Source organism: Eulemur rufifrons, chromosome 4 (assembly GCF_041146395.1).
Source record: "Eulemur rufifrons isolate Redbay chromosome 4, OSU_ERuf_1, whole genome shotgun sequence".
In the NCBI taxonomy this organism is placed as follows: Eukaryota; Metazoa; Chordata; class Mammalia; order Primates; family Lemuridae; genus Eulemur; species Eulemur rufifrons.
The window spans coordinates 79,050,845-79,063,485 of NC_090986.1; the positions used below are offsets into that span (position 1 = coordinate 79,050,845).

At 41.1% G+C, this 12,641-nt stretch overlaps 1 protein-coding gene across 2 annotated transcripts in view; it reads left to right on the top strand.

The window, feature by feature from the left end:
* ATP8A2 (ATPase phospholipid transporting 8A2) overlaps window positions 1-12,641 on the top strand; it is a 494,649-nt gene that overhangs the window by 226,430 nt on the left and 255,578 nt on the right. For both annotated transcript variants that reach the window (XM_069467429.1, XM_069467431.1), the window contains exon 25: window positions 1,590-1,762. In XM_069467429.1, the coding sequence (XP_069323530.1) occupies window positions 1,590-1,762 (173 nt within the window). The remainder of the gene's footprint in view (window positions 1-1,589; window positions 1,763-12,641) is intronic.

Consider the following 12,641-nt stretch of genomic DNA (forward strand, 5'->3'; position numbering starts at 1 on the left):
TTTAAGTTAGCTGCTTATATGGGTGCCATTCGTGGTGCCCCAAACAATTACAATAGTAACATCAAAGACCATCGATCAGAGGTCACTGTAACAGATATAATAATAAGGCAAAAGTTTGAAACATTGTGCAGATTACCAAAATGTGCCATGGAGACACAAAGTGAGCACACTCTGTTGGAAATATGGCACCTTCAATTTATGGAAAAATGCAATTATCTGTGAAGTGCAGGAAAACGACGTATGCTTGTGTAACTCTGGCAGAGAAGGTGTTATCGGTGGTGTTTGTTTACTGCCTGACATAGAAGAAATGTGTATTTTCCTTGATGTAGGAGATTCTTCATGAATAGTACGGGGAAGAAGAGTGGGTTTTATTGAGTATCTACTATGTACTGAGCCCAGTGCTAAGCAGTTTACACTGATTAACTCCTTTGTTCACAAGAAAAGTGCAATGAAGTGTTTTCAGCTCTATTTTACACACGAGAAAGTTGCAGTTTAAAGAGGTTAAGGAGCGTAACTGAGGTCACAGAGGTAGTGGTGGTGAGTTGAGCCTGGATCCCAGGATGCCTGACCACATCTTTCTTACATAAAACTTTCTGGTACTGTCAAAAGTTGCTTTTTGAGAATGAAAACTGAACAGTAAGACAATGGAACCTGTTTCTCACTTTATGTTAGTAGCCAATCCTTAATTGAACTAGAGGTAGAAGATTACTGCTCATTAAACATATTTCTTTAAGGTTATAATTTATGTTATCACATGATAAATTGCATGTAAATGTAACTTAATAACTAAAGGACTGTGACAAAATAATTTCAGCAGACTTCTTTGTTTCCTGATTAACTAAACCAGACTTTTTTTTTAATGAACCCAAAATTGCATTCTTATATTTGAGCCAGATACCCTATTGGTTGTCAGAACTTCACTGGGAAGCTGAGAACATCATTTTCTTTAATCCTACCAGTGGTGCTATGCTTTTAATTCCATGTGATAATAAACATCTTTCCAAGGTGTTTTTAAGGCTGGTAGTGATGTTTTAGTAGATTTGGGGAGTTTAACCTGATGAGATACTTTCTATCATATGTGAAAATGATCAGCTCATTTCTTGTCCTGGTGATACATGGCGAGAATGGTTTGGTCTGACGATCTCAGCAGGAATAGAAATTCATCTTGTGTATTATTTATATATCCCTTCATACCCTTTGGATGCTTTAAATGTTACCTTGTGCAAACTGAGAGTTATGTGCTACTCAAGTTCCAGTAATCCTGTGTTTTCCTAAAAAGCACATTTATTTATATCGAGTTTCCTATTCTAGGGGCAGCAAGAATAATGTGTGTGTAGTGTAAAGAAGGGATTACTGTACATTTCCAATGAATCTCTCTGCAAGGGTGTTTTCACCCATAAAACAGACCTAGAGGGCATTCCAGTGAGATTTTTATGTGTAAATGTGCCAAGTTGAACTGTCTGTATATTTTACATTAGAATGGGCGTGTTCTCATTTCAAGGAGCTTCCTTTTGAATCCTATTCTGTTTTTGATGCATTTCGGTATATTAAACACACAACAATGCAATTTCCCCCCACTTCTGTTTCAGGCCACAAGGGCAGCCATCACTCAGCACTGCACGGACCTGGGAAACCTGCTGGGCAAGGAGAACGATGTGGCCCTCATCATCGACGGCCACACCCTGAAGTATGCACTGTCCTTTGAAGTCCGGAGGAGCTTCCTGGATTTGGCGCTCTCGTGTAAAGCGGTCATCTGTTGCAGGTAGAGACGAATGGGCTGTGCATAATTCGTATTCTGGTGTGTTTGTATGCTGTGTTTATATAAAAGAAATCGATGCATGGGAATTCTAGGCTTAAGGTTTTATATCTCAAAAAAAGGCAAAACAAAAACGCACCATTATTTTTAACTGTTGGATCACAGATTTTGCAGAAGGCAAGCTAGTGGTTTTTATATTTTTTTGTCTGTTTTCTGAGGGGATAAAAGGAAAAAGAACCAGGGCTTCTAGTCATATTCACAATGGGGGATAAATTGGAAAAACGCTGCCTCAAGCCGATTTGGGAAGTTACTGGGTCCTACCTGCTGGGTTCCTTGGTCCTGCTCCAGTCTGAGCTCAGCTTCTAAGACTTACGGGGATTTGATGCCATTTTCTGATGTTCAGTGGGTATTTCTTTTCAGTTAACAGGAAGCTTTGGTTAAGTTGATGTGATAACAATTTTTGTGTTAAGATCTAACCAGAGGCCGGGCATGGTGGCTCACACCTATGATCTTAGCACTGGGAGGCCAAGGCAGGAGGATCACTTGAGTTTAGGAGTTCAAGACCAGCCTGAGCAAGAATGAGACCCCATCGCTACTAAAAATAGAAAAATTAGCCGGGCATGGTGGTGCACACCTGTAGTCCCAGCTACTCAGGAGGCTGAGGCAGGAGGATTGCTTGAGCCCAGGAGTTTGAGGTTGTTGTGAGCTAGGCTGACACCACGGCACTCTATGCTGGGTAACAGACTGAGACTCTGTGTAAAAAAAAAATCTAACCAGAAGTCTTTGTTGGTTCCTCATGGAGTCTGGGAAGGTTTTTTTCAAGGGGTGGGTGGAGGTCCGAGGGGCATTGTTGCATTCCAGTGACTACTGGCTACACGGAGGTCCAGTTCTGGTAGAGATTTGAAAGTCAAACAGAATTGTAAAGAAAATAAACGGCTGGAAAGCTGAGTGATCACTGAGGGAGCGGGAGGGGCTGGCTGGTGGAGCCTCCATATCAGAAAGGCACGTTGGTTTAGTGCCTGTGGTTGCAGGATGTTCAAGGACCACTGGGGTCAAGGATAAATTCAAAATGTGTTTGAGACTGTGAATAGGAACTCTGTTTTACCGTTAAGGCTGGAAACCTGGGGCAGCTGTGAGGGGCCTGGGGCAGCGGGGAATGACGGGGCACCTGGAAATGGAATGCCGTGCCTCCTGGTGTCGTGATGGGCTGGCCCTCTCTTTTTCAAACAGCTTTATTGTGACATAATTCACATACCATACAATTCTGTTTAAAGTAATTCTCACAGGCTTTTAGTGTCTTCAGAGTTGTGTAACCATCACCACCACCAATTTTAGAATATTTTTATCACCCCCAAAATAAACCCCTGTATCCATTCTCATTTAATCCCCGTCTTCTTCCACCCCACCCCACACTAGTCTACTTTCTTGTCTATAGATCTGTCTGACACATTTTCGTATGCATGGGATCATACAAGATGTGCTCTTTTTCTCACTGACCTGTTTCACTTGGCATATTTTCAAGGTTCATTCATGTTGTTGCATGTGTCAGTACTTCCTTCTTTTTATGGCTGAGTAATATGCTATTGTTTGGCTATACCACATGTTCATCTATTTATCAGTTGTGTAAACATTCGGATTGTTTCCACTGTTGACCATTAGTATGGTGCTGCTACAAAGACTGATGTACAAGTTTTTGTGAGGACTTATGTTTTCATTTTCTCTTAGGTATATGCCTAAGAGTGCAATTGCCGAGTCATACAGTGACTCTGTGTTTAACCTTTTGAGGAACCGTTAGGCTGTTTGCCAAAGTGCCCGCACCCTTTCGTGTTTCCATCGGTGACGTGCGAGTATTTCTATTCCTGTCTTTTTGATTAGTCAGCCTAGTGGGGGCGACGTGGTATCTCACTGTGGCTTTGACTTGCATTTCCCTGATGGTGAATGACGATAAACATCTTTCCATGTGTTTATTGGCCATTCGTGTATCTTCCTTGGAGAAATGTCTATCTATTCAAATCTTTTGCCCGTTTTTAAATTAGATTATTTGTCTTTTTATTATTGAGTTATAGGAGTCCTTTATATACTCTGGACACAAGTATCTCATAAGATAAATGACTTGTAAATATTTTTTCTCACGCTGTAGGTTGCCGTTTCTCTTTCTTGATGGTATCGCTTGCAGCACAAGAAGACTTCAATTTTGAGGAACCCCACTTGACCTTTTTTCCCTTTGTGATTTTGGTGTCGTATCTAACGAGCTCTCCTTTTTCAGAAGCTGGTCCTGTGCTTTCTCTCCTGGGTTCCATGTGAGCAGTTTAGATAAGGGACATGCAAATGGCAGGAAGGGTAGAGAGAATGGTGGGGAAATACTTTTTTTTCCATAATTTTCCCTTGATGTCTACGTTGTAAAGTTGCTGAGTAGTTTGGCACTTGATTTTATGAGTTCTTCAGCCCTGGGCGTCGTTACGGTGCACCCTGAGCAAGAGTCACAGTGAGTCAGTCACTTCTGCCTGCCAGTCCTGACGTCGGTTGAGGGGCCATCCCCCTGACCCGTTGGTGGACAGAAACGACAAGAGCACCAGAAACAACAGGAAAAAATGTGGAAAAGTCTGGTGAACTGTAACTCAAAGCACCACACTAAAACCTCGTGAGGTTTTTAAAAAGGAAATCAAAGTGAGTCCTCTTGGATTCTCGGGGGAGAGCCGGGAGGGCCTGTGAGGCTTTACAGGAACGTGGTCTTTTCTTGCCAGGTGCTCGATACTTAAAGAAAACAAAAAACACCTTTTCCCCTTCTGCTTTGGCTGCGTTCAGTGCTTTGTGTGTCGCACACGGTTGTATGCCTCCAGACCTCGCAGGGAGGAGTTCAAACTGGAATTGGCAGAGAAAGAGGAAATTTCAAATTAAATACTGGTGCAGTCTAGAAAATGGAAGCATTAATTGGAAAAAGGAATCTAGGATAGTGCACTTTCCTACTCTGGAAAACATTTCTTGGTTGAGCTCACACTCAAGATTAAAAAAAACAATCAACACATACTTAAAAAAGAAAAGAAAAAAGCACTGGTACATATCAGAGGTACTTACTGTTCATTGAAAATTTAAACTTAAGCAAAATTCAATATGTGGCTTCAGATGTCAAGTTGACCTTAATTCCTACTTTTCACATTTAAAACGTAATAGTTGTGAGAGTGACCGTTTTCTCTAATAACGGAAGAGAGTAACTTTTTTTTAGAAAATAACTTTTCTGTGAAATCATTAAGCATTCTCTTATCAATATTGATTCAGAGATTGGTGACTGTTGTATGAAAGTAGATAAATACCTTTCAACTAAAACAATATTTTAAGCAGTGAAAAGGGGGAAAATGTAAGAATTTGTTAAGCATTTTGCTGAAGTTAGACTGAAACAGTTTTGCTAATTATGCATTGTGATGCCCCGGTGTTTCCTATGGAGTGAAAATCCTAGAGAGGCCCTGCCGTAGTTAGCCGGACAGCCGCCTGTCACGACTCTGCTGCAGTTTCCTGTCGTGTGAATGTCTGGCGGGGATGTTGCCACATTATGTGGTGAAGTGTAAACTGACGCGTCCAAGGTCTTTGTCGTGGGCTTGGCAGTTGCCTTGTAAGTTCCTAGATGTCACCTGCAAATAAAGAGACAAGACATGGTCTTTGCCTTATAACTGCAAATAATACGTAACAGGGTAGCTTTGGTATTTGCCCCAGTTCTTGAAATCCAGGCCCTTAGTGACCCTATTCAGTATACAGTCTTATAGGATTTACCATTCTCCGAAGGGGTAAAAGTCATGTAGAAAACCAGTTTCAATATGTTTAAAAAAAAAATGCTCTGTTCGGTCTTCCCCTTTTCTCATTTTTTTCTTTTTCTTTTAAGCTCTTTATTTTTGTTAAAATAGAGATACATTCTGTAGCACAGACTCCTCCTGTGAACATTCAGAAACCTTACAGGTGACTGTGTCTCTTCAGGAAAAGAGTCATGAAAGAGTCATCATCGTCCCCCGTGTGAGGAAGCTGGTGACGGCCCCACCACAGTGCCCTGCAAATGCAGGTGACGCTGGGTCCCCGGAGCACTGGCTCGTTAGCGGATATAATTTATGGCTTCTCGTCTCGGGGAAGGAGATGGAGTGGAAGGAAAACATCACAGCAGGGATTTCCACTGGATGTGCAAACTGAGGTTTCAGAAGGCATCATTTATTTTCTTGGATGTGTTTAGACTTCTGTCTTTCAGGATAGATTCAAAGATAAACATGTACAAACCTACCGTGATACCATAGAAATAAAGACAGTCGAGAAACATAGGTAGAGCAGGCACAATGAATGTTTTAAAAAACTTTTTGGGTTTATTTTTCTAACTGGGTGATTTATATTTCTTATAAAAAATTAGAAAATACAGATAAACAAGAAACAAAATGGCATTACCAATCCCACTGACAAGAGATTATCAGTGTTGACAGCTGGCACTTAAATCTAGATCTCTTTCTGTGAAAATGCTTTTAATGGGAAGAAGAGTTACATTGTTCACAAAATGCAAAGTGAGAGGTTAGAAACAGTTTTATATTACTATAAGTAGTGATATAAATTTAAAAAATGTTGATAGTATCCTGTTCTATAAAAACAAATTAATCTATTCCTGGTTAATGGATATTTAACAATTGTTTTTTATTATTATGAATAAAATTACAAAGAAGGTTTTTTTATAGCTAAGTCATTGCAAAGACACTTGATGATTTCTATAAAATAATAACGGATTCAAGAGGCAAACTTACAGGAAATTTGCAAAAGGGTTTGGACCCTGCACCTAAGAAGGTGAAGTTATTTGACTTAGAGTGAGAGAGAGACGGCTGGCACCTTAGTCCCCACTGGGACAAACACGTTTTCCTTTGTTTAGTAAGTGCAGGCTGGACTTGGAGCCCCAGTTTAGCCTCGCTAAGAAAGGGGAGCAGTTAAGAGATTATTTTGTGACAGGATATATATGAGCAGAAACAAACAAAAAATCAGACTGCCCTACTGAACAACCCTGCCCGGGATTTTAACACATTGACAGCGTGTGGTTCCCAAAGCTGGGTCAGCCTTCTGGACGCTCTGAAGCATGTAGCTCACTTAGCCTACGTCCAAAAACCTGTGCATGTGTCTTACTTCAGACTACTTAGTGCAGAAAAGAACTGGCTCTTCCAATCTGGTCTCTTCCGCAGCTTAGCTTTTTACGTTAATGAGGCATGATGGATAATAGGGAATAGGAACATTGTGTATTTTGTGTGTGGTATGGTTCAGCCTGTGAACTACACACAGAGTTCAGACATAGTAATTAGAATTGTACCACCAATTGTGTTTTGTTTGGCCTCTATATAGGTAGGGATCCAATCATACATTTGCGAAAATGAAACTTTCTTTAGTTTCATTCATGATGTGATTTCTTAGCATTATGATTGTTCAGTTCTGAGCCAGCTTCCTGCTCTGACATTCTGTTCCAGCGAGCGTTATTAACTTGTCGAGGCTGTAAGCCTATCCATGGGTTGTTTGCATTATGGCTTAGCATATATTTTCCCATTTGCTGACTAAGTGCAATTAAGGTAGAATTCACTTTTAGGTTGCGTTTTCCATTTAGCTCTAAAATGAATGCCATTATTTGAGTGACTACAGCAATCTTGTTTGGTCCTAACTGGCTCTGCTGTTACTCCATTAAGGGTGAGCTTGCTCAGATGGAATGACTCCTTAGCATCATCTTGGATAAGAACAATTTCTAAAAGCCAAAAGTTTAAAAACTGTTTTTCCACCCACATATTTTGCCATTATTTCTCTAGAGTGAAAATTAGATTGATGACAATTTTGTAGTATATTAAAAATAGCTCATTTGAACCATTGTAGAGACAAGAATATGAGCAGACTTTGGAGGATTAATCCAAGGTAAGAAAAGGAAAGCATTTCTAAATAATTACTTTTAGCTTAGGAAAAAAACATTGTATTAAACTTTTTGAGATCAAAACTAATTTTGATGACAACATATTTATCAATGAAGAACTATGTTCATCTTAAATAATTACTGTAGACCTGGTGCGGCAGCTCACACCTGTAATCTCAGCACTTTGGGAGGCCAAGGTGGGAGGATTGCTTGAGGCCAGGAGTTTGAGACCAGCCTGGGCAACATAGCAAGACTCCTATCTGTACAAATATAAGAAAAATTAGCTGGGCATGGTAGAGTGTGCCTGTAGTCCCAGCCACTCAGGAGGCTGAGGCAGGAGGACTCCTTGAGCCCAAGAGTTCAAGGTTATATTGATCTATGATCTATCTTGCCACTGCACCCCAGCCTAGGGTGACAGAGTGACTCTGTGTGAAAAAACAAAACAAAACAACAAAAAAAAATGCAGCAAAAAATTTATACCAATCACTCTATAAGATCAACTTTTGAATTTTAAGGATTTCTGATGTTGTGATTCCCCTCCAACTATATATAAGTTATATGTTATCACTATTTATATATAATTCAGATGAGAAATAGAAAAAAAATTAACCTATAAACTTTGTTGCTTATGTCTTAAACTGATAAAATATTTTGGTGGGAGCAATCTAGTACATGTGATAAAAATGTGGGTAAATATTTGGCATAAGATTCGGAATACAGGAAGCTCTGCTGTAAAAACATCTGCTGTGAGCAGTCCAAATGAACAGACATGGCGCTCACGGCAGGAGAACACGTCAGGGATACCTACCGTGGGAGTTTAATAATGGGGTTTGATCTATAATAATATGCTGTGTGGTCAGGAATACATCTCTTAGGAGATTTTTTACGTGGCGGAAGTTCCCTTTGATTCACTGTCTTCACACTGGTGTTTCTGTGCAAAAGCTCAGACACGAACTGGATGATGGAAGTAACAAAGCCCTTTCCCCTGTGGGCAGTGGTCTGAGGATTACGGTAATAGGGACAGTGGGATCTCCTCCTGTCCGTCCACCCTGCTGCTTTCAACACACAGGGACTCTCAGGAGAGGCCAGAAGAGCTCACAGACACATCACTTTGCAAGTGTTTTCCTGTGTTTTTCTCCCTCTCCCCTTTATCATGAATGATTAATTCGTTCGTGCATGTCATTTCTGACAGTAGTGCTTGCCAAATGAAACAGGGTGAGGGGAGGTCACATTGTGGTCCAAAATTCTGAAGTAGAAGCTTATAATATTTGGCATCTTTCCTACTAGAAAAACAAACCAGAAAAAAAAAAAAATGAAGAACAGAGCTTAATTAACATGTAGAATAAGTCATGAATATGCTCCCAAGTCTTGCCTTGTGATGGTATTTGTACTTACAGTGCTTTTGCTTTTCTTTCCTGTGAAGTAGTTCCGAATATTTTATTAATACAAGAAAGTGTCCTGTTAACTTTCATTAGGAAAAATTTCCACTTCTCCTGACAACAGTGACACCTTCCTGATTGAGAGTATTCAAAGTAGTTCTTAAGTTAATTGGTCCCAAAGAAATTACGTTTTCCATTTTCCTGTCCATACATCCGACAGTTTCCCTCATTTATCATCTCCTGACTTATCCATCCTTTCCCTTGCCTGATTTTGAGCCAGTATTCCTCCGGTGGGCTTGAAAACCACAAGAAGCACTCCACCCTGGAGCTTTACCGTCTTGGTTTGGACAGGAAGCCGCCAGGATTACAGGCAGCGCGGCTGCACTTAGCAAGGGGCATCCCTGTCTACCCGATTCGAACTGCAGGTTTCTCTGCCGTCAGCCTCTCTGATTCCATTTCTTACTTGTTTAACTTTAGAGAGGAAAGAAATGACAAAAGAGGAATGTTTAAATCTTCTGTTTCTCAGAGTTCTTTCTACTCTGTTTTTATTTAGTGCCATTTAAGGCCACAGGTAAATTGTCAACAGGAGCTAGGTCAGGTTGAGTTAACTAAAATTGCCAAATTTTGGAAGGCCATGCTTGGCTTGAGTTTCATGACTGGTGATCTCTACACTTTATTGCCACTGTCGTCTGCAAAGCTTAGCTGGGTCAGCAGAGTCGGAGAGGGTCTGCTGAGTGATTTGGTTTCTGTTGTTTCTTGTTAATCAGTTAACTGTGCCCTGCCAGAGTTCCAGGGCTGAGTTGTCTCCAGTGGTTTAGCTCCTGACAGGCCTGCAAGTGAGAGAGAGGCAGACAGACAGACAGACAGACACCCTTTCTTCCCCCGCCATCCCACCAAATTCCTGACACCTGGGTCATCTGAGAAAAACAGAGCAAGCATTTTTTCTTCCACTAAGCCGGTATTCATGTGGCATCCTTTCACCACTTGGACACACCAATCATTAAAGACCAAAGTAAATATACCAGTTTGAAGATAATCCTTTCACAAATATACAAGTGCCAGGCTAAAACTGTCTGTCAATCCTCTGTGCATTTTTTCTTACTCTTATTTGTTTTAATGGATGGATGTTGTTTGAAGATGTTAGAGCTTGAGGAGTTGGGAGTCCTATGTTACCTCGGTATTTTGCCTAGTGCAGATTATTGAACCTTAAGTTCTTATTTTCTCCTTATAAAATCACGATGAATAGATACTGAGTTTTTTCCTGAAATACAAAATAACAGCAGTTAAGGGAATAAATGTTTCTATGTAGATACATAAACATATGAGTATACATTTAAGTTCAATGTTTTTTCAAACCTTGATGCTTCTATCAAGATATGAATTTTGAATGACCACATATGGGAACAAATATGAGATTAATGTAGAAGAGAATGGAGTCTTCTTTTTAAAAGGTGAAAAATGTTGAAAAATGTTAATGTACTTTAATGACACTTGGATCTGGATTTATATTCCTGTATTCCTATAATTATATATTAATCTAAGCAGATGTAAACATAGCTACTTAAGAATAATAATGTATTAAAGGTTTGATACCAACATTTCATTAAGTTTTAAAATATTTATAATTAGAGAAGTTAAAGAAATAAGGTAGGATTTTTCTGTGGTCGTATTTGTGTTTCCTTTATTTGAAAACTGCTTTCAAGAGTCTCCCATGTAATCCCATCGTTGGGTGTCTTGCATTTCTACATTTCTCCTTCAGAATGTCTGAAGCTAAGGATGTCTTTGGTTAAGTGTCACGTTTTGAGATAATGTTGTGGACAAGAAGAGCACTTTTAAACATCTTCTGGACCTACGTAAGATCTGTTTTGTCCTATGAAGTATTTGATCCCATTATTTCTGTGAAACAGCCTTGTTTGGGTGCAGTTGAATAGTTGCCCACGCTGCCGCCAGCCCAGCTCCCAGGGCCGCCGGGCTGTTCGCTGCGACCCAGCTGAGGACGTGCCTGTTGATTAAGGTTGTTGAATAAACACAAATGGTGCCGTCTTTGCCTGCCCAGAGGGCCCAGCCTGGCGGGAGGACCAGTCCAGACACGACAACACAGTTCTCAACACGAAGTTGCTGTGACAGTCGAGTCTCGGAGGATGAGTTAGCGCCAAGGGATGGGTGTTTGGTGGGAAATGCTATGATAATGACGCCAATACTCAAGTTATCCCATGTTGGGACCCTCTGCAAACACTTAGCATCCACTACTTCTGAGAATCCTTACAACAGTCCCACGGAGAGGAAACTTACTACACTTGATTTAATTTAGAGAACTGAGGCACAGAAGAGTGAAGATACCTCCCCAAGGTCCTGTTGCTAATTAATGTAGTTCAGGGTTTGAACTCCAGAGTCTGTGCTGAAAGACTTTATTCTAAAATAACGTTGAGGAGTTGAAATTTTTTGTGCAGATTAACAGAGCTCATGTGTGTTAGGGAAACAAAATGAAGGCCAAATTAGAGTACGTATACGAGGTATGAGGCCTTTATAAGAATTCAAGTTTAGCCACAATGAGGACTTCAGCTAGGGTGGTGGCAGCCCAAGTCTCTAGCATAAAAAAAGAGTTGGATTCAGTTTCCAGATTCTCTGGAATGGACTGTGATCTGGACTCACAGTCATCAGGGAGTTCAGGTGGGTGATTCTTGGTGACCGACTGTACTCCGGCAGGTAGGACGGTGGGAGTGAGGAAGTGCGTGACACGGGCGTGTCAGTGGGATGCGGGAGGAGGGGCTCAGTCCCGCATTTTCAGGTGCTGCATCATTGCTGGCAGCTGCCAGGTGTTCTGCTATGGTGCAGATTGTCCCAGTTACGGCCTGTCAATCTGTCTGAAACTATAGAAGTGCCTCCTTGTTTATTTACTTTATAGCTAGCATTTCTGGAATGCCCATTTTTGGTCAGTCACTGGCGTGCATGCTGAAAGGAGAGAGAAACAGAGTCAAGGATACAGTCTCACTCCTGTATCAACTTGCTTTGCTTCAGCCAGACGTACTTACTAGACTGCTGGTTTACTTTAGGCTTGTGAGCCAGGGTTGCTCAAGCAGTTCCCCATTAGAAAAGGTTCTGCTACCCATCTCTCAGTCTGCACAGAGCCATGGGGGTCTCCATCTCCAAGGTGTGGAGGTGGTCTTCGTCAGTTATTGCTGCTGCCTCTAGGACCCCTGGAGCCCAGCAGATGGGTCCTGTAGGAAACCCCTCTTTCTAGGTGCACACTCAGGATGGGGGAAATGTTGAGGAAGGTGAAGGATTCTCCTATAACTCACTCCCTCTGCAAAGGTGAGAGGCAGGGCTTTGGGTGAGGCCAGACTTTAAGCATCCTTGCTGAATAGTAAGCTTATTTAGTGTGGGATCCATGTGCCACGGATAACAGGGTCAATCTTGTGGGTTCACTGAAGTTCTAAGGACTGGATGATACATAAAAAGGATGTCAGTGGCTCCGCTAGTGCTGAGCACAAGACAAAAGGCATCGTGAAAGCAAACTGGATACTAAGCTTGGGTTTTCATACTGCTCCAGCTAATTAATAAAATCCTTACTGTAGTTATTTTTAACCAGCTAGAGTTGCCTTAATAA